The sequence below is a fragment of the Poecilia reticulata genome, linkage group LG12, assembly GCF_000633615.1.
Source record: "Poecilia reticulata strain Guanapo linkage group LG12, Guppy_female_1.0+MT, whole genome shotgun sequence".
Classification (NCBI taxonomy): domain Eukaryota; kingdom Metazoa; phylum Chordata; class Actinopteri; order Cyprinodontiformes; family Poeciliidae; genus Poecilia; species Poecilia reticulata.
Genome location: NC_024342.1, coordinates 16,065,045 through 16,088,689, shown reverse-complemented (window position 1 = coordinate 16,088,689; position 23,645 = coordinate 16,065,045). Strand labels below are relative to the sequence as shown.

The window sequence follows — 23,645 nt, the reverse complement described above, 5'->3', positions numbered from 1 at the left end:
TTTTTGTATATTACTTTAGATCAGTCTATCTGTTCAAAACATATGTGTAAATCTTATAGAAAATCTTTGAGATATTAAATTCACTATGAACAATGAGGTCTTCAATTTTCTTTTTTGCTTTTCAAAAGTTTCACAAATCATAACTTGGGAACAATTATTTATGCATTTATTTTTTGTACATAAGATTGGGTTGGTTGGGGCAGCATATTGTCTATTTTTTCTATTAAGATTATGACATAAACATTTGTTTGAGATAAATGAAAACGGGCATAAATAATCATCAACTCAAACTTGTGCACCAATTTCTTTCTTTCTTTTGATGTTGACGTTTGATTTAATGCTGATAATTAAATGAACTCTACAGAGAAATGAATAGCAGACTTTAAACCTTGTGGTTTGTAATACTGCATTTTATTGAATCTGATAAATCCTTTTTTTTAAATTTTTTTATCTCCTGTTAACCAAAATAAAAAGGTTCAACATTCAGAATATAAATATCTGTGAATATGAGTGCTCTCCCAGTCTTGATATCACCGTAGCTGCCCGTGAATGACATCTTCGACAAACAGCAGCTTCAACAACAGGACCTACAGAGTTACAGTGGAAATGGTGTTCAACAGATTCAGTTGTTTGGTGACAGAAACACGCCAAACAGAGAGAGACAGACGGTGACGCAGTGAGAATGCATTCTGGAAAATTCTCAACCCTCTCTCCTCAGTGGAGTTTTTCTTTCTTTTTTAAAATTTTTTTATTGTATTTCTTGCAAGAAAACATCCGTAACTTATCGATGAACAACAGAAGCTAACTATGAGATCTATTCAGTTTGCTGCAAAGTACTTCGAAACAGTTTTAACTGCCTCGTTCGACATGAAAGAGTTTCATTTGCATAACAGGTTAAATTAAATACAGCTACCTCTGTGTTGTAAAACGTAGGACCACGAGACAAAAAAAAATCATGTTGATGATCCAACAGTGATAGGTGAAGAAATAGCACCTGATTAGCTAGGATGGAACCATAACGAAACACGGTTAGCTGAAAAAGACGGTGAAAGTTTTAAGATGATTTGCAAAAGTTTTCATGCCCTAGAACATTTTCACATTTTATTACCTTGCAACCACAAACAGATTTTTTTTTGTGACAGACCAACACAATGTAGTAGCCACTAAAATGTTTGCCCATTCTTTTTTTTTTCCACATTAATTTTCAAGTCTTTGATTTAAGTCTTTGAACTGTTTTGAACGTTCAGATCCAAACAGAAGGTTTGGATCTGAACGTTCAGGGTTGTTGTTGTTCTGCTTGAAGCTGCTCCAGCCTTGATTTCTTTGCAGCTTCTAGTAGCTTTTATCCCAGTATTTCCTCTATTAAGCTTCGTCCATCTTCCCTTCCCCTGCCGACTTTAAGCCTCCTCCCAAAAATGTCTTATTTTGGTCTCATTTGACCAGGAATATTCTTCCTTAAAAATCAGTTGTTTTTTTACTGCAGGTAATGGAATGGACAAGACAATTGACAATTGAAATCATTTTCTTTCCACTTTCCACTGCCGTGCTTACTTTGATGTTGGCCAATCACACAAAATCCCATCGAAATACAATGAGGTTTGTGGTTATAGTTGGGGGGGGGAGGGAGACCTAGAAAAAAGGTTCAAGGATATGAATATTTTTGCAAGGCACTGTAGATGACAGCATGATCAAAAACCAGAGGGTAATTCTTTCCTGTATTTCCCAAAGGAACAACCATAAACTACGCAGAGCTCTAAAATTGTTGCAAGCTTGATAACGAAAATATTTTCTGAGACGTGGTCCAGGTAAAGTTGGGTTTGACTTCAGATTTATTCATCTTTTTGCCACAATGAATCACCAGGAAAACGTGTCCACACTTTGTTGATCTGAAAAAACGAATAAAAGTAAACTATCAAACCAAGCTTGCTGGTTATGAGATGCACACTGTGAGATCTTAACCGAAACATCCTGTGAAGGCATGTCGTTTGGCACCCTACACACGCCCTGGTGTGTGACGGATGCAGTGGCGGATGTTTCTTTTTCTAACAACATGCACGCACAAAGTCTTGTTCTCTGATATTGCACATCCTAATGAACACTGAGGGAGATCACACAGTGCCATGTGGCATGACAGTGTAAACCTTATCGACTCTAAAACCCTGGGATCTCAAATCTATGGCCACAGACCCTCTCAAAGCGTCCACAGACCCTCTCAAAGCGTCCACAGACCCTCTCAAAGCGTCCACAGAACCACCTCCTCCTGCCTCCCACAAGTAAGGATTTAAAGCAGAGAGTCGTGACGGTGTCCGCTGTGCAGAGCGGGAGACCTGGCGCGGCCGGAGGACGGGTGGGACCAGTCAGTAGGAGTGGGGGAGAAAATGTAGGCCAGAGGCAACAGTCTAGTCTGGAAAAAAGCTAAAATCCTTTCACAATTGTTGCAGCATCAGGTTCCTCCTCCGTGCTAAATCCAGGGCCACGCGCGCTCCGACGCAACGGAAAACAAAAAAAAAAAAACATTTCAGTTTTAGGACTTGAAGACATGCACGGCCCGCACCACGTACTGCCTGCAGATGGGGCATTCGCTCATCCGCTTTCCGCATTTGGTGCAGGTCACCATGTGGCCGCACTCGAGCAGCACGCAGTCGATGATGGCGTCCATGCAGATGCGACAAAGGTTTTCGTCCGCCGCCAGCTGAGTTCGGACACCATCTGTGGAGGGAGATGGAAAGCGTCACACGTGTGGTTATTGAGCTGCACATAGATCAGAGATCAGCTGATTTATTCATGGCCTCTTTTCAGCCTCTGTAACTCTCAAATGTGTGATAGATTATGTTCCTGCATCATTTTTTTGTTCTTTTTTCTGACCCGCATCAATAATAATTAAATATATCTATGTGTAGTGAAAGCTATAGCTTTTCAGTATTTTTCCTGTGTACTCTGGTGACCAAGCAACTACATTTCGTTGCCAAATTTTGTGCAATGAGAATATAGTAAGTCAAAATCAGATTTTTTCCTCTTATCTTTTGAAGAGAAACCCTAAAACAGACCTTTGTAGCAGAACGTCTTAATCTTGTTAGTGGATGTAGATTTTTTGTGTTTTGATTTGTAGGTTTATTCGTCTTCTGTGAAGACAATTTTGATTCACATCGTCTTTTTGTGATTTTTTTTTTTGTATTTCAAGTTAATACTTTGTAGATTTCCTGACAGCAGATCAGATTGTAAATATAAAACTGGTATCATCAGTGGTCTTCCTCTGCAGCATCAAAACTGATTTAATTTAAACTACAACAAATGATTTTACATTCTGTAATTGTAATTTAAATGCTTTAAATCTGTGAAAAAATGGCAACCTGTCGGATGTATGTATGGATGTATGTATGGATGGATGGATGTATGGATGGATGGATGGATGTATGGATGATGGATGGATGGATGTATGGATGGATGGATGGATGGATGGATGGATGGATGGATGGATGGATGGATGGATGGATGGATGGATGGATGGATGGATGGATGGATGGATGTCACGTTGTTAAGATCATGAAGCACAAGATTAGTTTTTCCTGAACAAAATTAACTTGAGCTTAATGTGTTACAAACCATGTTATCGATAAGTTGCATCAAAACAGACAGCGGACATCAGTGACGTTTGAAAACATCATCAGCATCAGCAAGCAGCGAATTTAACACAAAAAGTAGAATGATGCGTCAGATAACTCCTGACGAAACAAAACATCTGTCAAGAAAACAGATGAGACCGACGGCATCTGTTGGTTATTATTCACCTGTAAATTTAGTTTAGTTTTTTTTTTTAATTTAAAGCCAGTGTTCATTACAAGTTTAATCTTCAGCATGACTTTGAATTGATAGAAAACCAATGAATCAATGCAGTCTCATGGTGCAGCAGAATGTGGATCAGTGCGTATTGCAGTCGAAAGGTTGTGGGCTTGATTCCACATACAGTCACACGCCAATGTGCAGCCGATCAGTGTTTTGGTGCATGATTTCGTTAGTGCAATTGGGTGAATGTGACTGTAAAGGGCTTTGAGTGGTCAGAATGATGAGAAAAGCTCTACATAAACTGAGTTTTTGCACTTTTCTCTTTCCTTTTCATCATCACAGTGATCTTCAGTTTCAGTATCTTGAGAACTAAGAACTCATGGCACCTACAATTTTATACAGAAAAACTGCTGGATCCATGTAGTCTTCCGTGTTAAAAATAGAACATAAATGGGAGAGCAAACGTAATCTTTACTTTACTTTATGAAACTAAGATAATATTTTTACTTACATTTTAATATGAATCTCATAGGTTGATATAACATCATTGCACATTTTATTTTTTACATTCAGTTTCTCAGTCCTAGAGAAAATGAATCCATACAGTACATATTTTTCAACGCTGCAGCCCCATCAACAAATCTATATTTACATTTTAGTTTCTTATTATCTTTTCTGTTTTCCTCTCCCGCCTTTTAGCCGGCACCAATCTGGCTCTTTCGTTTCTGCACGCCACTCAAATCCTGCAAGCTATTTCTGTAATTATTTGTCGAGCAGCTTCCTCCTGATTTGATTAAACTCCGACAGTTTTCATGCTCCAGTTGGAGGGAGCGTTTCCCTCTTGTTCAATCCCGGCTAAGGAGGAGAAGCTACAGGCATCGAATCATTTTAAATCGTGTCAGAGCGCTGACTTATGGGAGTCAAACGCTGAGCGATCGGCCGGCTGGCCTAAATCCGACTCCCGCTGCCGTGACGGGCAAAAAGTCGATGCAGCTGCGGCCTGCCTGACTCCCTGCAGCTGGACGCAAAGTGGGCTAATAAGGTCCTGGAGGCCTTCGTGTCGGCCGAGATGCTCGACAATGTAATTACACCTGATGGAGACATGCTGCTGCTGCAGCAGTAATATGATGGCTCGTCAAGAGTTAAAAGCTTTAATGGGGCGCATTAATGACAGAACGAGAGGCTGTCCTTCAGAATTACAGGAGATGGCGCAGAGTGGGGAAGACGCATGAAATGTGGAAACACAGAAGCAGGCAGGAGTCGATGTCCATAACAGGATGGAAAGGATCGCATGAGCAAAACAAATGGCTGCAGCATGCCTTTACTGTGTCTGCACAGCGGCTCGTGAAGGAAATGAAAAAAGTTAGCTTGGTTATTATCTTACCTCCAACTCCACTGTTGCAAAGAGGTGGAGGATATGCAACCACTTCACACATAAGAACGGGCAACAATAGTGAAAATCAATTAGTTTCGGGAATAGCAAGTCTGTTCTTTAGTGGAAATCAAAATCACTGTACAGTTGTACGGCCTTGCAAAAGTATTCACGTGTCAACCCTTTTTTTTTTTTACATCGGCGTATTCTTTTGGGATTTTATGATTCGTAAACGAAAATAACTTCATAATTATAAAGTGGAAAAGAAAACAATACATGGTATCATTTTTCCAAAGATAAAAACTGTAAAGCATGGCGTGGATTTGTGTAAATAAAACCAGGTGAAACCATTTGAATTCAATAGTCATCTTAATGAGTATTTTTTTCACAGAGCATTAGTGGACAAACGGCATCAGGAAGCACAAAAAAAACCCAGCAGACAGGTCAAGCTATGAAGAAGCTTAAAGCAGGGTTACATTTTAAAACGGCATCACAAGTTCTGACTGTGTTGCCAGCAAGGAAAACAGTCAAGTGGACCGTGATGACTCTGAAGGAGCAGAGTGAGAAGAGTCACGCACTTCAAATCGAGCCTTTATGGCAGGAAGAAAGCCATAAATAGTCCTGTGTGCAGTTCGCTGTAGGGAGGACAGCAAACAGGGCGCTCAGGTCAGATAAGATCAAAACGTAACATTTGACCTACTATTAAAGGCCACGTGTGTCAGCAACAATAACACTGCACACCATCCTGAACACATTATTCCCACTGTGAAACACGGAGGTGACAGCATCATGCTGTGTTCGGATCCACATGAGAATCTGTGACAGCTGCTCTTCATCCAAACTTGACAAAGAAGAATGGGGAAAGTGTTTTAAAACATCTGTAGCCGTGACGATAAAACAGGAGATTTCAATACGTTTGAACTCACGGAGGATGAAAATAAATGTAATTTTAATTGTAAAATCTTTTACCCATGTGTTTTTCTGTTCCATTTCACAATTATGCTCCAATTCGTATTGTTTTTTTTAATAATATAAAATTGTAATAAAATACAATAAAGAATCTGTGCAAAAAGTAGTAAAAATATGAAATAGTTGAAGAGATGTGAATATTTTTGCAAGGCACTCACTTCCTGATTTAACCAAAACAATCAATTATCAAAAAAATAATGCAATAATCCAAAAAATATTTACCTGCAGTAATGCTGACGTTTTCCACTAAAGGATAGTACGAAAAAAAAAAAAAAAAGGATAAATTTAGTCAGGCATTATGGTTAATGATCAATGCAATAAAATGAACTTCAGAATCCTTACTGGATTTCCTGTTCTGCTCGTTTTCCCTGTAGAGCCGATGAACTCGATCCAGCAGCTCCCACTTCTCGCAGCAGCCGGAATAATTGACAAAGTTTCTGGCGAGGATTTCTTTTAGCTGGCGGACGGAGAGGTTCTCTATGGCCTCCTCGTTGTCGAGATCAGACAGCGAAGCCCTGATCCTCCTCTGCGTCGCCGGACTGACCTGCAAATCCGCACGGGAGCACAGCTGTTAATCGCAGATCCACCAACAAAGACGTCTGCGATAAGAATCGGGTAAATATGAACGCAGCCAGTGAACCTCCAAGATGTTTTCAGCAGGCTCCAGGTTCAAAAGGGAAGCCGTCGGGGTGTCCTCGTGCTCCTGCGGGAGTGAAATGTCCGTTAGCTTTCAAACTGACCGCACAGTCATCAGCATAATCAGCATTTTGATGCCTCAAAACGCCCACGAGGGCTGAAGGAAAATACCTCCAGAGAAAATATCTCTTCCTCTGTTGTGATTATGTCTTATGTTCACACTGCCTGAATCTCATCTCACGCCAAATGAGAGGAAGCCCTGAAGCATTCCTTCGGCACAAAAAGAGTATTTTATTGGTCGGATAGTTCAATGAAACCGTTTGATTTCGGTGAAAGCTGCCGTTTAGAGACTACACACAAACAGGAAGAGATGTGATTTCTTCCCAAGCTCTAACCAATTATGAAATAGCTTTCATGTGAACGGATTTATTCGCTTTGCTCTCAAAAAAAAAAAAAAGAGTTCTTCAACGTTCTCGCATTGAAGAAGAAAACACGGCAACGCTTCAGTCTAAATTTTTAATAAACAAACTTCCCTCCAGCTGTTTGCAAGAGTCCTTCTGGTTAATTTATGGAAGCCTGCTGGACGTAACGGTTCCAACGTGGACAGAATTGGTCAAGAACTGACAGAACATCTGCACTTTTTCTTCGCTTCCTAAATGACTTTTTAAACATTTGATTGGCTCTTAGTGCCGTTTTGCCTTTTTTAAAGTCTAACATGGTTTTTGCAGTGCTAAATACCTGGCAACTGGTTACTCATTATTAAACAAACTTCCAGTTGCTCCTAGTCAGTCAACAGTAGTGCAGACTTCCTCTATTTTTTTTTGTTGCTGCTTTTGTCAGATATAAAGGTTAATATTTGACAAAAATAACGAGAGTAAAACCAAAATACAGTTTCCAAATGATGATTTAATATGCTAAGAAATAATATCTATCCAAACACATCTGGGCTTACGTCAAAAAGAAATCATCCCACTTGTTAAATCATGAATAAAAGTCACTGATGAATCCAATTCGTTAGGCAGATTACGGTCTGGAGAGCCCGAGAATCTGGATGACACAAAACTTTCGGATTTTAAATTCTGACAAAAGAGAAGATGACATTTTTGAACCAGAACCTAAAGAGAACTGCAGAAAGACAAAGTCTTTCTTTGAGACAAAAACATCAGCATGGAAAACAGAGCCAGAAGTTTTCTTTTTCTAATTTGTCACAGGACGTCGCACTAGTCGTGAATGTATGCATATGTGCACGGTAATTCAGCTGCAAGCTTCATTCTGATTGCAGAGAATAATTATGACATGATTTCTTTGACGCAATAAAATAAATGTCAAAGTTTGACGACTATTTTATGCAAATTAAGTGTGACTAATATTTGAGTGTTATAAACACAGTAGTGGTTAATTTGGATATTGGAGGGAAAAAAATAACCTTGTGATTGCAGCTGCAGAACGTAAGTGAATCTTGAATGTTTGTGATGTTAAGCTTAAAGACTGGGTTCAAAATCATTCCTTTCCGACTGGAAAGATGATAATGGTTTGTTGTGACGATAAAATTATAATTAAAATCAAACTCAGACAATAACATGATGTACAATCAAACACAGTTGAACTTTTCTTGTGTTGAGTAACACAGATAATACACAGATGTCGTCTGGCTACGTTCTTCTACAAAAAGAAGATTTCGCTATTTTATGACCAGAAGGTTAACTACTAATTTAACCTTCTACTTACTGAATTTAAACTGCAACAAAAGCAGCTGATCTGTTTCTGAGCATTATTATCAGCCAATCATCCGCTTTTGTCCTCTTTTTATCTCCTTGACAAAAGCGAGCCTGTAACATCTAATGGGACGGAGTTTATTGTTTCCACCGCAGTGCAATAAGACAAAACTGTCTCGTTCTTTCTGTGCCTCAGCACATTCCAGCAGACCTCCGTCGTCCTCTAATGAAGACGTTTTAATAATGCATCCATCAGCGTAGCGTCGCGCCCACCCGCTCGCCCGCCCTCGTGCATACTTCACGCTCGGAGGAGACTCCTCCAAGACGCCAGCAGCAGCTCCACTCAAGTCAAACAGCCAAACTTTCTGGATCACATGGTTTCTGTGACTACGAGTTGGTTTTTGCACAGAATATTTAAACAAACAAACAAACAAAAAAAAAAAACGGGACTAGTAGGAAGCACTTAGAAAAGAACGCAAAAGTTGCCGAGCAGAACAGTTTGAAAGCTACACAACCAGCGATGGAAGATAAACCTAAATGCAGAAACACTCGCAAACGTCATCTGATGGAAGTTGCAGTAAAAAACAAAAAAAAAAACAAAAAAAAAAAAACAAAGTGTAATCAGCATGTGGAAGATGTGTGAGATCTCCACCAGCCATGTCACACAATTCTTCTGCCCAAAAACCTTTGACTTATTCTTTGATTCCAGTTTGAGCTTAAACAACAAATAAAAGCATCATTTGAAAACCACCTTTTGAAAGCACGTATCTATCACAGCGACCACAGATTTAACGCAGTTTAACCTGCAGGAGGATTGAAGTCGACGTCCCGACTGGCATTTTTGTTTCAGTGAACATAATTAGGTCAAGTATGTTTGTTTCCAGGTCTGAGGATTAAATCCCCTTTACAACACGCAGACATCCACTGACAGGAGCGACGGGACGCAGTGTTTCTATTCCCCGGCTTCAGCAGCAATGCCATGAGGCGAGTTTAACTTCTGTGATTGTTACGTAACAGCATCAGTTCATGTAACAGACCTATAAAAGGCAAACGGTTTAAGCCGCCTCACTGGCCTGACTGAGGGCTCTGCACTCTGACGCAACGCAAACACAGCTGCTTCCAGCCGGACCCTGAAAACCCCGGGAAAACGGGAAAAGGAAAAGGATTTTTCAGGCCTGACTCGGGTTCAGTTTTCCACGAGAGGGGCGACTGCTTGTGCAACTTCAAACAGCCACTGTGAAGAGCTTGTAAATAAGTTTGTTTCTCCCTTGAAATTAATTATTGTGGATAGAATGAGGGCAGATGTGCAGGAAGTGCGGCGTATGTCGGTGAGGGACGGATGTTTGGGTGGAGCGCGCGACACCAACCTGGCTGGGGGTCCCTGAACTGTCACTGGGGCTGAGCGCTTCCCCCTGAGAGGCAGACAGGACCGACTGTTCGGAGGCGGAGCGCGTGGCGGAGGGCGGTGACGCCGCACGCGAGTGGGGGAGCGAGTGGAGGCTGTCTGTGTCTTCTCCCCCATCCTCTTCCTCGTCGCCGCACGTGTCGTCATCGTCCTCCTCCTCCTCCTCCTCATCGTCGTCGTCCTCCTCCTCCTCCATCACAGGCCTCGGGGTCTCCCGCGTCCCCTGGTGGCAGAGCACCAGGTCGACCAGGTCCTCCTTCTCCCTGCAGGTGTCGGTGGGGATGTTGCGCAGCAGCAGGTACTGCCGCAGGTCTTTGACCCGCAGCTGCATGAGCCGCGGCCGCTGGAAGGCCGTGCCGCGCAGCAGGTGGCAGGTCGTGCAGCAGCGCAGGTTTTCCTGCAGCACCGAGCAAAGGGCACAGAAGCTCTTCTTACAGTCACAGCAGATGTGCTGCGGGGAGACATGAGAAGGACACACGTCAGATCAGTTATTCTCTTTATTGTGCATGGAGCAGACTTTTTTTTTTTTTTTTTTACAAACAAAACTATTTGTTTTATTCAAGTCTGACAGACAAACGGAGCCGCTGAACTGTTTGTACTCGTGTGAGCTGATGCTTTGCTAAATAAAACACGAGCTCAAGTGTTCGCACACCTCGAAACTTTTCATTTTATAACTTCCAAACAGCATAATTGCTGAATGGAGAGAAAATGATTGATGGTTTTCAGATTTTATTTGAAGAAGCGTAGCGTTCAGTCTCCCTGAGTCAATAATTTGTTCAATCACTTTTTTTGCTTAACGTCTTTTAGTGTATGTCTCCACCAGCTAAAAGTGGGTTGTGATAATCAGTTAATCACACAATAAATTAAAATGAGCTTGATCATTTCCATCTATTGATTGTTTCTTTGTCTCGTATTTCTCTCTTTTTCCACCAAAGTCCGGATGACAAAAAGCTTCAGTCTGGTGTTTTGGTCTCAACCAGCCTCTTTTATTTTTTTGGAAGGACAGTTTTGTTTAAAGAGATTTCAGTATCTATTTTATTTGTCGTTTCCTGCAAACCAGCAGCAAAGAGCCCAACCTCAACCCAGCCATTTTCTTGGCAAGAGCAGAGAAAAGTGAGACAAACCGTTTGTGGCTTCTGGCGATGTTTGACATTTATCATCGATACAGAGCGACAGAGTAGATTGACACTTCAAATGAACAGAAAAGCAGGTCAGCCGTGGCAGTAAACATTTTCTTATCGCTCGAGCACAACTGAGCCCCGGATCCACCAGGAGCCCATTTCCAGCGGAACAGACGGCTTTCTTCAATCGGCTGCAGCTTATCCCCCGGTGGGACGTTTTCCACGCCACGAAAATACCACGCTGACACTCAAACGCTGAGTCGACCCGCCGCCGTCGGAGGGAAGGCAACTGGCTGCGTGTGGAGGATGAAAGTGCGATCTGAAGCAGTGAGCGGAGCGGGAAGCTGGGAACGGCGGAGTTTTTATCAACGTCTCCGACTGCCAGCCAAATCTATTCAGCTACAAAACTCCGGGTTGGACAGGAGGACTTGAAATGTCAAGATTACAGCGACTCTGCAGAGTATCACGTATTTCAAACCCGACATTTATATATAAAGATCAGATTAAGGGATAAGTATCAGACTGTCGCTCAAGTTTGACTGCAAGTTTGTGCATTTCGTGACACCCAGATGTGACGATTTTGGAGCAGCCAAGTCAGGAAAAGTAGGTAAATCCTAGAAAAGCATGCATAAAAAACAAGAACGGAAAAGTTTCAACTGTTATTGTGTTAGTTTGCACTATTTTTAAATAAAAATAATTGTGAGTACACAGCATTTGATTAGGCTCAAGACCGAAAAGCTCTATTAAGGTTTGCATGACTGAACAAAAACTCAGTAATTATGCGTTCCTTGAATGCATCATTAAACTCCATTTAAAAAGCAGCATGCAGTCACAACATAAAAAGAAGACTGAACATTAATCTTAAAAGAGATGCTTTAGAGCAAAAAAGATGAAGGTGAACCAGACATGGAGCTTCACAGATTTCTGTGGTGAAGAGAAAATATTCTTATTTTCTGCCTGAATGTGATACAACCCCCCCCCCCCAGGCTCTAACCCTCCTCCAGCATTTACCTTGCGTCTGAAGACGGAGAAGGCCAGCCCGCAGGCCTTGCAGATCTGCCCGGCGCTCCCTGAGCTGGTGGGGGGGTAGGTGGAGTACCCTGCGCTGGGGGCAAAGCGGAAGGGCCCCGCCCCCGCTCCGAAGCCCGGCTGCGGTGTCCGCACGGTACCCGTGCCCATCACCTCGTTCAGCAGCCCGCAGCATGACGCCCACATGGACGATGCCCCCGCCTGCCGGGGGCAAACACACATATTGCACGCTCACTAACGAGGAACACGCATCCTCACGTTCTGCTTACGCTGCAGTCAGTAGCATGCACTGTTTTTCAAACTAATCATGGTTTTTATCTGTGGAAGACTTGCACAAATTGAAACTCTCGCTATGTATGTTTTGTTGATGCAATTCTGTGTCACACATTCCTGTCCTCCTTTTCAGGAACGTTGCGGGATGTAAGAGCTGGAAATAAAAAGTGAAGTCGTGCGTTTTCACTGGAGAGCACAAATTTATCTGACTTTATCATCGATGTGAGACATTAAAACACAGTTTTTACATGTGATCCCTGCAAAGCTGGAGTCAAATCAAACATGCCGACTTTCACTATGCAACAGTATAGAAGACATATATAAAGGTATTATATTTATCATATCATTTGTGCTGATATTCACAAATGATTATATTATATTCGCCATGTTGGCTCTGGGACTTTAACAGGTGTTTGAAAATGTGTGAAATGCTCTTGGCTCAGCTCTGTGTTTTCTACTAAAACCCTGCAGTAATTAACAGCTTATTTGCACTTCCCTCAATTTTCTATCCATCGCACACAGAATGCATTTCACCCTTCAGTGACAGTATATTGTGCAATGAAAAATGTACTCATTGTGACTTGTATTGTGAATAGTTGCTGAAAGGTCGCTGTTGTTTCACATCCCTGCAACACAGTTAAGTTTGTGGAGTTACAACTTCCAAGTTACTGGGATGCAGTAGAGCACCTGATTTTACAAGAATTCCCATTTTAGGAGACGTTTGTCTTTGGTTTTCCGATGTTGGAACAAAATCTGACTTCCGGGTACAAATATAACAGAGAAAGAAATGAGTCTAGGTGAATTAGACCATCATAAAAGTTTTCTAGCAGCTGGTGGAAACTCTGCAGGCTGGGAGACTCAAACAAACAATTGACAAGGGTTTTCTGTTACAGGGTTTCACGCACACACACACACACACACACACACCCACACGCATACACACACACGCACCGCTGTGTGTGTATGCGCACTGGGAATATTAGCTCAGCCTCGAAAGTAAATAGAAAATCCACAGGATAAAGACTCATGTTGAGCAGATGTATTGCCTCATAAAAGTTATTTGGAAATCAAAATAAAACTCAAAAAACAAACTGTATCAAGTTCAGTTCAGTTCAGATTTTTATATAATTTAATTCAATTACGCAACAATAAATGAATCTGTTTTGCTTCGCTTAACTGCATCCAATTCAGTTCAGTTTGGCTCCAATTATAATAAGTTCATTTCAGTTCAAATTAATCTAATAAAAACAATTCAGTTCATTTTAGTTCAGTCGAGTTCATTTAACTTCAGTTTGCTTACACTTTGTCCAATTCAGCCCACTTTAATTTGGTAAATCCGGTTTAGTTCACTTATTTCATTTCAGTTCAGATTAGTTTCCCTCAGTTTAACTCAATTTAATTCAGTTATTCAACACAACATTTATAAATGTCCCTTTTATTCAACTAAGTCCAGTCAGAACTACATTAAAATTAAATTTTATGCAATTCAAAACCATTAGATTTGGTTAATTACAAATGCTTATGAGTGAAAATGTTTCTATTAAAGGAAATTAATCTGTAACTGAACCAGTTAATGTCTTAGAAGATCTTTCTAAAGCATTATGTGACTTTCTAGTGTGTGTTGCACATCACTTTTAAGCATCATTAAGCTAGATGAAAGCAAATGCAGGGCCTTGTTGTTCGGCAGACTGGAATACACAAGAGATAAAAAAACTCCCGACGTTCCGGTTCGCTTCAGCAGTGCCGAGTCACGGAGCGAAGACGGAGCGTTAGGAGCCGCGGCTCCTTGGAGCATACAGATGAGATGCGGGAGGAGAAAGAATACTCCTTCTGTTGTTCCCCCGGCTTCCTGAATCGATAGCTGACACGGGCGTAATGTAAGGCGGCTCTGTGTGGGAAACAATGCAGTCCACCGGGTCCAGCCACGTCCCGTCTTAAGACAGCGCTCTGTCACAAACACCCTGTGATCTGACCTCACCCGTCAGCTCAGGGATTCCTTATGTAATCTTTAGGAACAAGGCTCTATTTGTGGAGTCAGGTGGGGAAGGAGGCAGCGCAGCCAGACAAGTCAATGTGTCTCCCTGCAGTCGTGTCTCTTTAAAGTTCAAATCGATAATATTTAACAGCTTCTTGTGAAGTCTGTCCATTTCTGCTAGCCCGCCGCTTGTCCTTCTACTTACTTATTATTAAACCGATTGAAGAAGTCTTAAGTCATTTCAGTTTTTTTCTACTAGGAGATTACTAATAATTGATTTATCTTTTAGCAAACTTAGTTTACGCCAACTTGAATTGCAGAATTAAAAAAACACACATTTTGCAGTCGGAACAATAGAAAAGTCAGAAATATTAGCAAAAATGAGCCACAGTGCATCTGTTCATACATCCAGTCTTATTTCCCTGCAGTTAAACCACAATGCACAACACTTTGCTTTGCTGGTATGAACTCGACTGGAGGTTTTACTGCCCAACAGTCTCCCTGGTCAGATACATCCTCCCTCGTCCTGAAGGGAAAAGGCAACATTTACTGCATTCTCCAGGACAGGAGGAGAAGCCACTGCAGTCCGGCTATAAAAAAATGAGACTTATCTGGCTGTTTGCCAGCAGCTCGACTTTCCCCTACTGTCACTTCCATTAGCAGGCTCAAAGCCCTGCAGGCGGGGAGTCCCGGACAAACAAGCAACAAGGGCTTCTTTACAGGAGATCTATAAGCTCTTCCAGAAACATGGATGGTGTTTCTGTTCTCTCATCATCTTTATTTAGATATTTAGAAAGCAGTGGAGGTGTTTTACTGAAATTAAACACCGGTAAATACTCACGAAAGAACAAATATGGCAAAGCAGCAAATGCCAACAGAGGACCAGTCTCCAGTGGAAAACTTGACTTCATAAAATCAGATAAAAATAATTCAGTTCAATCAGCCCAGTGAGATCATTCCAGTTCAGTTAGTTTAGTGCAATTCAACTTGGCTCAGTTCGGCACAGCTTAGTTTAAAGCTGTTCAGCCTATATATACTGGCATTAATATCAGTATCGGCTGATATAAGTCGGTTTTTAACATACAGCATCAGTCACATAAATGAAACTCGCTGTCATCTTGTTTCTGGAGAAGGAGAGGAGGATGCTGGTCATGTGACGCCGTGGGAAACTGCAGAAAAGCAGAGGTGAAGTGTGTGGTCGTTTTCTTAGATGTGTCAAAGGGGAAGTGAAATGTTTGAAACGTACAGCTAAGGAAAAACTTGAGAGCACTTCAGTTTCTCAGATTTTACTCTTCAGAGGTATATTTTTGAGTAAAATGAACATTGTTCTTTTATTTTATGGACTACTGATAACATGTCTCTGAAATTCCAAGCAAAAACTTGATATTTATTTGCGGAAAATGAGAAATGGTCAAAATAACGAAAAAGGTGCAGTGCTTTTTTTAAATAATGCAACAGTTTATATTCATTTAGAAACAACAATGCTAATGTTTTAACTCAGGAAGAGTTCAGAAATCAATATTTGGTGGAAAAACCAGGAGGTTCAGTGCAGTGGTCTCTTATTTTTGTCCAGACAGAGGCTGCCATTTTTTCACCTATGCAGTTACAACATGAAAATTACGATCACAGCACATAAAATCATTTGTCGTAGTTTAAATTAAGACTAAAACCCATGGGTTTTAGAACCACTGATACCAGTTTTAAATTTGTAATCAAATCTGTCGTCAGGAAATCAATAAAGCATTAACTTCAAGTAACAAAAAAATCACAAAAAGGCAATCTGAATCAAAATTGTCTTCACAGAAGACAAAATTATATCAAACAGGGCAAAAATAAACCTACAAATCAGAATAAAAAAAATCTATCCATCCAATTTAAGATTCAGTTCATTACAATTCAGCTTAATTAAATTCTTCTAAATTGAACTGAATTCAATTCATGACAGCTTAATTTAGATTTAATTTTCTTTAGTTTAATTTAAGATTTGGTAAATTCCTTTCAGGTCAGTTTGCTTTCAGATCAGTACAGCTCAGGTGTCCTTGGGTCAAAAGGACCGAGATTTGTATGTGTTTTCCCTATACACAGAAAATGAGGACAACAGGAGGGTTAAGTTGTAACCAATTTAAAAAGTCACTTTTCATAAAAACGAGCACCAACATCAATAAAAGCAAAACAGTCACATTTATTCAAGTTACGGTTCAAAACTATTGGATTTAATTAATAATAAACGCACGAGTTCAAGGAAACCAGTGAATGTCATCAAACTTCTTGCATCCAACCTGGTTGTGTTTCAGAAACTGACAGAGGCCCAGACTTAAATAGAAATCCTACAGGGAAAAGACTCGTGTACATAAAAAGGATGTCTGACCTCATAAAATGAGCCTTTTTTTGGTGAACAAAATGTAAAAAGAAACGCTCTGGCATCCAGAAAGCTAAATCAGAAGTAACTGGGTCAAAGAGGCAGACCAAAGTGTTTAATTAGGACTAAAAATGAGTCAGAAAACGCAAAACAAGAACCTTTTTTTTGGCCTAATTAAGATGGATTTTAATGAATTGCTATATGAATTTTTGGCACCAACAAGTTCTCCATTCAGCAACTGAATGACCCTAAATCTTCCTCCTTATGAAACCTTCCCACATGTTCCATGCTGAATTAGTGATGTATGACAACTTGGCTTTTGAGGTCAGTCAGCTGCAGGCTGGATTAAAATGTTTGCGTCATCAGAGTTTCTCCGAGCGCAGCCTCTATGTGACATTTCTCTTTGGATTTCAGACATATTTAATGGAAATGAACACTCCTGGCAAAAAAAAAAGGCTGCGATTGATAGAGGTAACGCTTTTAAAAAAATGAAGGAATGTGTGAGTTTTACAACAAAATGCTTCAAACGAGATGCTGCTTGAAAATGGGAGTTTTCTGTTTAGCTGCTTTTAGCGAAGAGAAAAGATATTTTCAGTCACTTGCCAATTGATTGGTGCTTTACTATACTGGGACAAATATGACGCATTTGGAGCATATTTAAGGAGTGGAGATGAAGCTGAAGTGGGATCATGAGCTCCTTGCACTGTTCCTTAAACTGCTTGGCCTGAAATGAACTGTCTATAAAAATGACTCTCAGATGAAAAGCCAGATAAATATTCGGCAACACTTTATTTGAAGTGGGGTGAATAAGACTGTCATGACACTGTCATAAACATGGCATAACTCCTGTCATTAACATGAATAAGCCTTCATGAATATTTATGACTGTTTAAACTTTACCTTTAATGACATAAAGTTATCTAATTTTTAAAGTGCAATCAGTAATACTTTTAGAACAAATTGATATCAGTAATGATTTCTTGGTTAATGTCAAGTTGTTATAACAAAGACATTTTGAATAATGTCAACTTTGTATTAAAAGTGTCATAATTTACCGAATGACGCTTCATGACAACAGTCATAAATATTCATGAAGGCTTATTCACGTTTATGACAGGTGTCATGTCAGTCTTATTCACCCCCCTTCAAATAAAGTGTTACCTTCATTTTTTTTTTTTTTACAAATAAAAATGTGTCTAACTCAAATCCAGAGCCACAAATTTCCTTCAGAAGTCATCTACGTTGCAGATAGGCACTACTTGGGTATAATCTAATATAAAAACATAAATCATCATCTTGTGCAGATGCTATTCTTTAGCTGGAACAGAAACGCTGTTTAGAGCTGATGAAGCTAATTATGAGAGCATTACTGGAAGAAAATCTGATGGAGGCTCCAAAAGATTCAGAACTGGGATGGAGGTCCATTTTTCAGGAGGAAAAAGTGACATTCATACATTTTAACCATGTGTTAGAAAATGGTCCAGTCAAAGTCCAAATCTAAGTTCATAACATAACCTGTGGCAAGATTTGAAAACTGCTGTCCACACACCTGCATCCACTCTGATAGAATGCGAGCAGTTTTCTCCAATGTATTGACAAATGCACACCACACTTTTCAGATTCTTGTTAGTACATAATCAGTTCTGGTCTGCACATTAAATACATTGAAGGTTTAACTTGTAATATGACAAAATTAGGAGAAATTCAAAGGTTATGGGTCACTTTTACTCAGATTGACTTAAACAAATAAAATCCCAGATATGCTAGTAGCTTTGCTGATTCGAGTAAACCGTATCCAAAATCTGCAGGCTGCTTCCGCTCTGCCCCAGTTTAATATCTTTTAATGTAAGCTGATACTGACAGTAAGAAGAAGCCAGATAATATCTCTAAATCAGTCATTGGAGTGACTTGCAACACTAAATACCGTCCTGCTGTGGACAAACCGCTACATAATTCTGCATTAAAAAGTGCCTACTGGCTGGATTCTAGAGAAAAATAGCAGCAGATGGAGGTATTGTGAGGAATGTTGATGTTACTGTTTCAGGAGAGCAAAGTTAACCTGTAGAAGAAGGAGCGCTCTCTTCTTCATCTCACGTTACCGTCTTGTCACTCAGGCCCGGTCCGTGCATCTGGCCAGCCATCAGTTCCCACATCTAAGTACCAAACAGATGGTGCTATCAGGGTAAACTCTGCACCTTCCATCCTCCGCCGTCTCGTCGGCGCTTTTCATTTCCTCTTCCTCTTTTTCGCCCTTTTGCATCAGCTCCAAATGCCATTCACTCCCCGAGAAGGTAGATCCAGTCAGGGATATTATTGTCGCTGAAAATGAACCCGATGCGGTTCGGTAGGAGGATATTGTGTTTGTTTTTATTTTTTACAGACTTTGAAATGGTTTGTTGGGCATGCTGATTGTGTCCTTCAGTCCTTCTGTCTGGTGTCCCCCCTTCATGTGTCTCTCGATTTCTTTCTTCTGCCCTTCCTTCCTTTTTTTGAACCGTCTTCCTTCTTGTATCCTTCATTGTAAACTTTCAGCTTTGAGTCCGTCCTTATGTCCTTCCATCCTTGTGTTTCTCCTTCAGTCCTTCTTTGTGTTCTTCACTGTTCTTTCATTTTCTCCTTCCTGCTATCCTTCTTTTTATGCCATTCTATCCAAGAATGTAAAAGTATGTAACTTTTCCATGAGAAATGAGTTCGGACCGTGCATCTGGCTTCAGGAAATCATTTGGAGATGTAAGAAAAAAGCAAACAAATGAAGCTATCACCAGAAATGTGTGCCTCCTGGATGTCCTTAATAGCTTTGGACTTTTTCTTCTTCCACTTTAGATGAAAAGCTTGAGGTGAGTTTTGCCTAATTTGCAACAAAGTGCAATCTCCAAAACAAAACTGCAGCAGATTTTTTGTTTTTTACTTATGCAATTACTGGTAGCTTTAAAAATATAAAGAAAATCAACCGTGCATGCAGAAGCAGCGTGGATCCAGTGGAGTTTTTAAGTCGTGACTACAGCGGCCTCCATGCAGCAGTATATTTCACAGCTTGAGAGCAACGCTTGCACACAGCAGCGCCGTCCCCCATCCACAGGGGCAGAAAAGCTGCTTTTTAATTTAAACCCGATTAGTCAATAAAACAACGCGTCCATTTAGCTTCCCTGGGACAGCGTGAGTGAGGATGTGCCTCTGGGAAAATTTACTTCACAGAGTTAAGCCGTCTGTTTCTCTTATCAGCCTCAATTTTGTGATTAACAACTGTGGAAAATGTGACAAACTCAACCCAGATTAAAAAAAACAACAACAAAAAAACAAATAAAATTTAAAAAAAAAAACGCTCTATTTTCAGTGACAATTAAAGACGTGTCGACGCTGTTTTTGCCTCAGAACCAAACCACGTCCTCTGCGACTGTTTCCAGAATAAATAAGTGCCACAGATTCTCTGAGGCTCCATTCAGAGTCTTTGTTTTAATTTTCCAGCACTGGTTGAACTCAGAGAGCTCTTAACGTGCAAAAGTGTATTTCAGGTTTAAAGTGAAGTTGCTGGTGTCTGGTTGACAGAAACCAGCAACATTTGGATGATTTAAATATTTGTTTTAGCAATAATTTATTGCTTTAATTTTTTTTTTGCACAATGTGACATATTCAAGATAACTCACATTACAATTTATATAGTTAAAAACATGTCATATTAAGAACATGATGAACACTATTTTCAAATCAACACTATGAGCAACACAAATGGTGAACTTTTAGAAATATATATATGTACAATGCCACAGTACTTAAAGTATTATTAGTAGTAATAGAAGTTGTTTAGTTTAATTTACCTACTGCATAATTATACGTAACTTTGTGTAGGTTTAGAAGCCAAACAAAAACACATTTGCTTCTAAAATAATGTAAAAATGTGTTAAATCTAAACTTTACATCTTACAGTCCTTCTCCTTACAGATTTCCCCCCGAATCCAGAAACACACAAAGCTAAAAAGCACACAGTTGTGAACAATTTACTTAAATATGATTACATTTCATATAACATACAAAAATTATACATGCCTTGAATATTTTTTTATTTAATTCTCCTTCTGTCATTTAAGCAAGTATTAGGTATATGTATGTATATTGAATTAGTAATTGATTATTCCTTCCCTTGGATGTAAATATGTGACGATGATTTCCACCGACTGTTTTGATGCCAAATATTAGTTTTTAGAAATTAAATCTATAAATTTCATTGGCTCTTTGGCTTTTAATGCACTTTGTCTTTATATTCATTGCTATCGCGCTGATAACTGTGTTTTATATTGTGGCTCTTAATAAACGTTCACCACTAAGTGTACTAGTGGCTCAAATTAACTGTGGATTTTATTCTACATCAACTACTATTAAAATTCCTATTACTATCACTGGTTGTGATCAGACGTTTAAAATCTATGCATATTTACCTTCACACTCATCAACCTCATCTTTTTTTTCACTTCTTGTTCTTGTTTTTATTTTGTGTAAAACACACTGTTTTACCCCGGTTGTGTATAAAAAGTAAAATAAAGATGAGTGATTAGATATTTTCCTACACTTTACCCTGGCTGCACTCATAATGATAACAACAACAAATAAATTAAAATCTGTAAGTGTGACAGACAAGACAGACATTTACTACTTGGATGTTACTACAGTAAACGACTATGTTGTTGTTGTTTAAGCTGCTTTCTCCAGGGCGCCAATAAAAGTGTTTTCTTTATGTCGTTTCATCCGTACTTTTCTTTCTGACTCGTTTGTTATGTCTGGATTTAAATGGCGCAGAAATCCAAGTTATTTCTGATGCCGAAACAGGATTAGGGAGCAGCGCAGCAAACTGTTTCTCACTTGAAGCAGCAACATGTTACCCAGCTGAAAGGCACTGGATGCAGTGCTGATTGTTTCATTGTTTTTCCTCCACTGTTTGCTTTAAATGTGACTGAAGGCTACATCTTCCTCGGCAGGTGGATTCCAGCGGCTGCAGCAGCGGTTTCCACACTTAACAGCAGGTGATAAGCAGTTTTTCCACACTGTGTTCTCACACTCATGCCTGATTGTGCATGACAGTTCACCTTTCTCCAGAAAAGCCACCACTACTACCACCACCACCACCAGCAGCAGCAGCAGGGATCCTATGACATCATCGCCATCCTCTTCTTCATCACCCTTTATATCCAGTGCTGCTGCAAGCACACCGTGCAGACTGCACACACAACAAGAGGGGGGGGGGGGGAGTGAACAGCTCCGGACCTGATGAGGAGGAGATCCTCTCCTGTCCAGCCCCAGACAAGCAGCCGCTCCGCCGCCTGACCGCAGCCTCTCTATCCGGTTAGAGCGGATTAAAGCCTGACGGTGAATGGACGTCTATGCCAGAGCTTTAGTCCACTAAACTATCACCCTGGGGTCAAAGCTGGCTCATCAGAAGGCTACACGGTGTACCCAATGTTTATCAGCGTGGCTGGGAACGCACAGGAAGCGTTTATAAAAGCACAATAGGGAGACAAATACAACCTGACAGCGCGTATTTAGATGTTAAACTCAAGTCAGACTGCAAATCCAGAATTTTAAGCCTGCTTATTTTATGTTTTTAGAGATTATAAATTAGAATTAATTTACATTAAAGGTGCAGGGGGTTATCCCCCCCCGCCCCTGCTTATCCCTGCAGAATCGTGCAGTTTACAAAAAGAAACACACCACCTTTAACGCAAAAAAGCGCCACAGATAATGTTTAAAATAGATGCACATACCTTCATTTCTCTCCCCCCCCGTTAGAGGAATTTGCCGAGTAATGTCACAGCGACGACCATTGCCAGCGCATAGGGAATCAAACCATTACGTCTTCCCTCTCTCCAGCTGCCAGTGTGAGTGGAGAAGGCATAACGTAACTGTAAGGAGAGCTGCAGCCAATTGGAGACGTGGATCAGCCGCTGGTATCTTTAGCAGCCAATCCATTTCAGCGTCTTGCCCAAAGTGGGCGTTCTGGCCTGTGCGTAATGACGCATCACGAAGATCAAATGTTCTTTCTCGAACATAACATTATAGAATTTCATTTTTATTTAAAATAAAAAAAAAATGCCGCAGAAAATCGAAATGCGTTTATTAATGAGCATTACTAAAACGTGTCTGGATTTAATTGGATGAAAAACTCGTGTTCTCCGCAGCGAGTTGCAATTTATTTTTGCACCCGAAATAAACGCAAGCTTATTTAGCGCCACCTTTAGCCTCTGCGTACGTGTCTGTGTCTGGCCGCTCGCGCAAGCAAGCGGCTGCTTTCCAGCTCGCAGTAATGAGATTAGAGGGGTTTCCAGCGCAACTTTGCAAGTGACCGCTAAGAACCCGCAGGGGGCAGCAGATAGCAGAGCCGCAGATTCATCATTATTCAGACACGAGTCCAGCTGCAGGCCGCAGGGATGTTCTTGATGTCCTCGCTGCGTGAGACACGGGAGTCACGCAGAGATGAAAAGTTTATTTAACAGTTTGTTCGCTCTTTCAGTTTCGGGTGCCTGGGAGTGGTGATGCAAGGTCCCATCCACCTCTGCCGCATCTGCCACTGACCTGATGTTCTTGCGCAGAGGCACATTAAGATATCCACTCAGGCCTTCAGGGCAGCAGTGACACAGTTTTCTCCCCCCACAGTGGAGCTGTCTCTGCAGCATGCGATCTGCAAACTTCCCCATGCTTGTTGTGATGATGCAGAAAATGACCCATCCTCTCTGATTCCCTCCAAACAGCCAGTTTTTACTTATTGTAGATGGCATCAATTGGTTGCTATGGAGACTTTGTAACCCAAAGTGCTCTCTGGATAATTTCACTTCAAACAGTGAGCTTTGGAGATTTATTTTGTCCTCTTTCACCTTTTACCAAAAGAATTGGACCTTTGCATCATGAATTTCCAGCAAGATGTATGAATAATAATAGAAAAAATATACTTGTTGCATTTATTTTGACAGGAATTGTTGGTGGCACAAATAACTGTTCCATTATAATTCAGCTATAAAATAT

At 40.5% G+C, this 23,645-nt stretch overlaps 1 protein-coding gene across 2 annotated transcripts; it reads right to left on the bottom strand.

The window, feature by feature from the left end:
- Positions 1-441: 441 nt before the first annotated feature.
- Positions 442-22,533, bottom strand: rnf34b (ring finger protein 34b). 2 transcript variants are annotated; one of them, XM_008424166.2, is made up of 9 exons: positions 22,391-22,532; positions 12,013-12,231; positions 9,843-10,331; positions 6,765-6,827; positions 6,467-6,668; positions 6,347-6,370; positions 5,168-5,209; positions 2,252-2,709; positions 442-2,209 (listed from the first exon to the last, which is right to left on the bottom strand). In XM_008424166.2, the coding sequence occupies exons 1-8, from the start codon at positions 22,394-22,396 to the stop codon at positions 2,525-2,527; spliced, it is 1,230 nt and encodes a 409-aa protein (XP_008422388.1). In that variant the 5' UTR covers positions 22,397-22,532; the 3' UTR covers positions 442-2,209; positions 2,252-2,524. The 2 variants fall into 2 exon arrangements, with proteins under 2 accessions (XP_008422388.1, XP_008422389.1); XM_008424167.2 differs by lacking the exon at positions 5,168-5,209 and having other exon boundaries at positions 22,391-22,533.
- Positions 22,534-23,645: the final 1,112 nt, after the last annotated feature.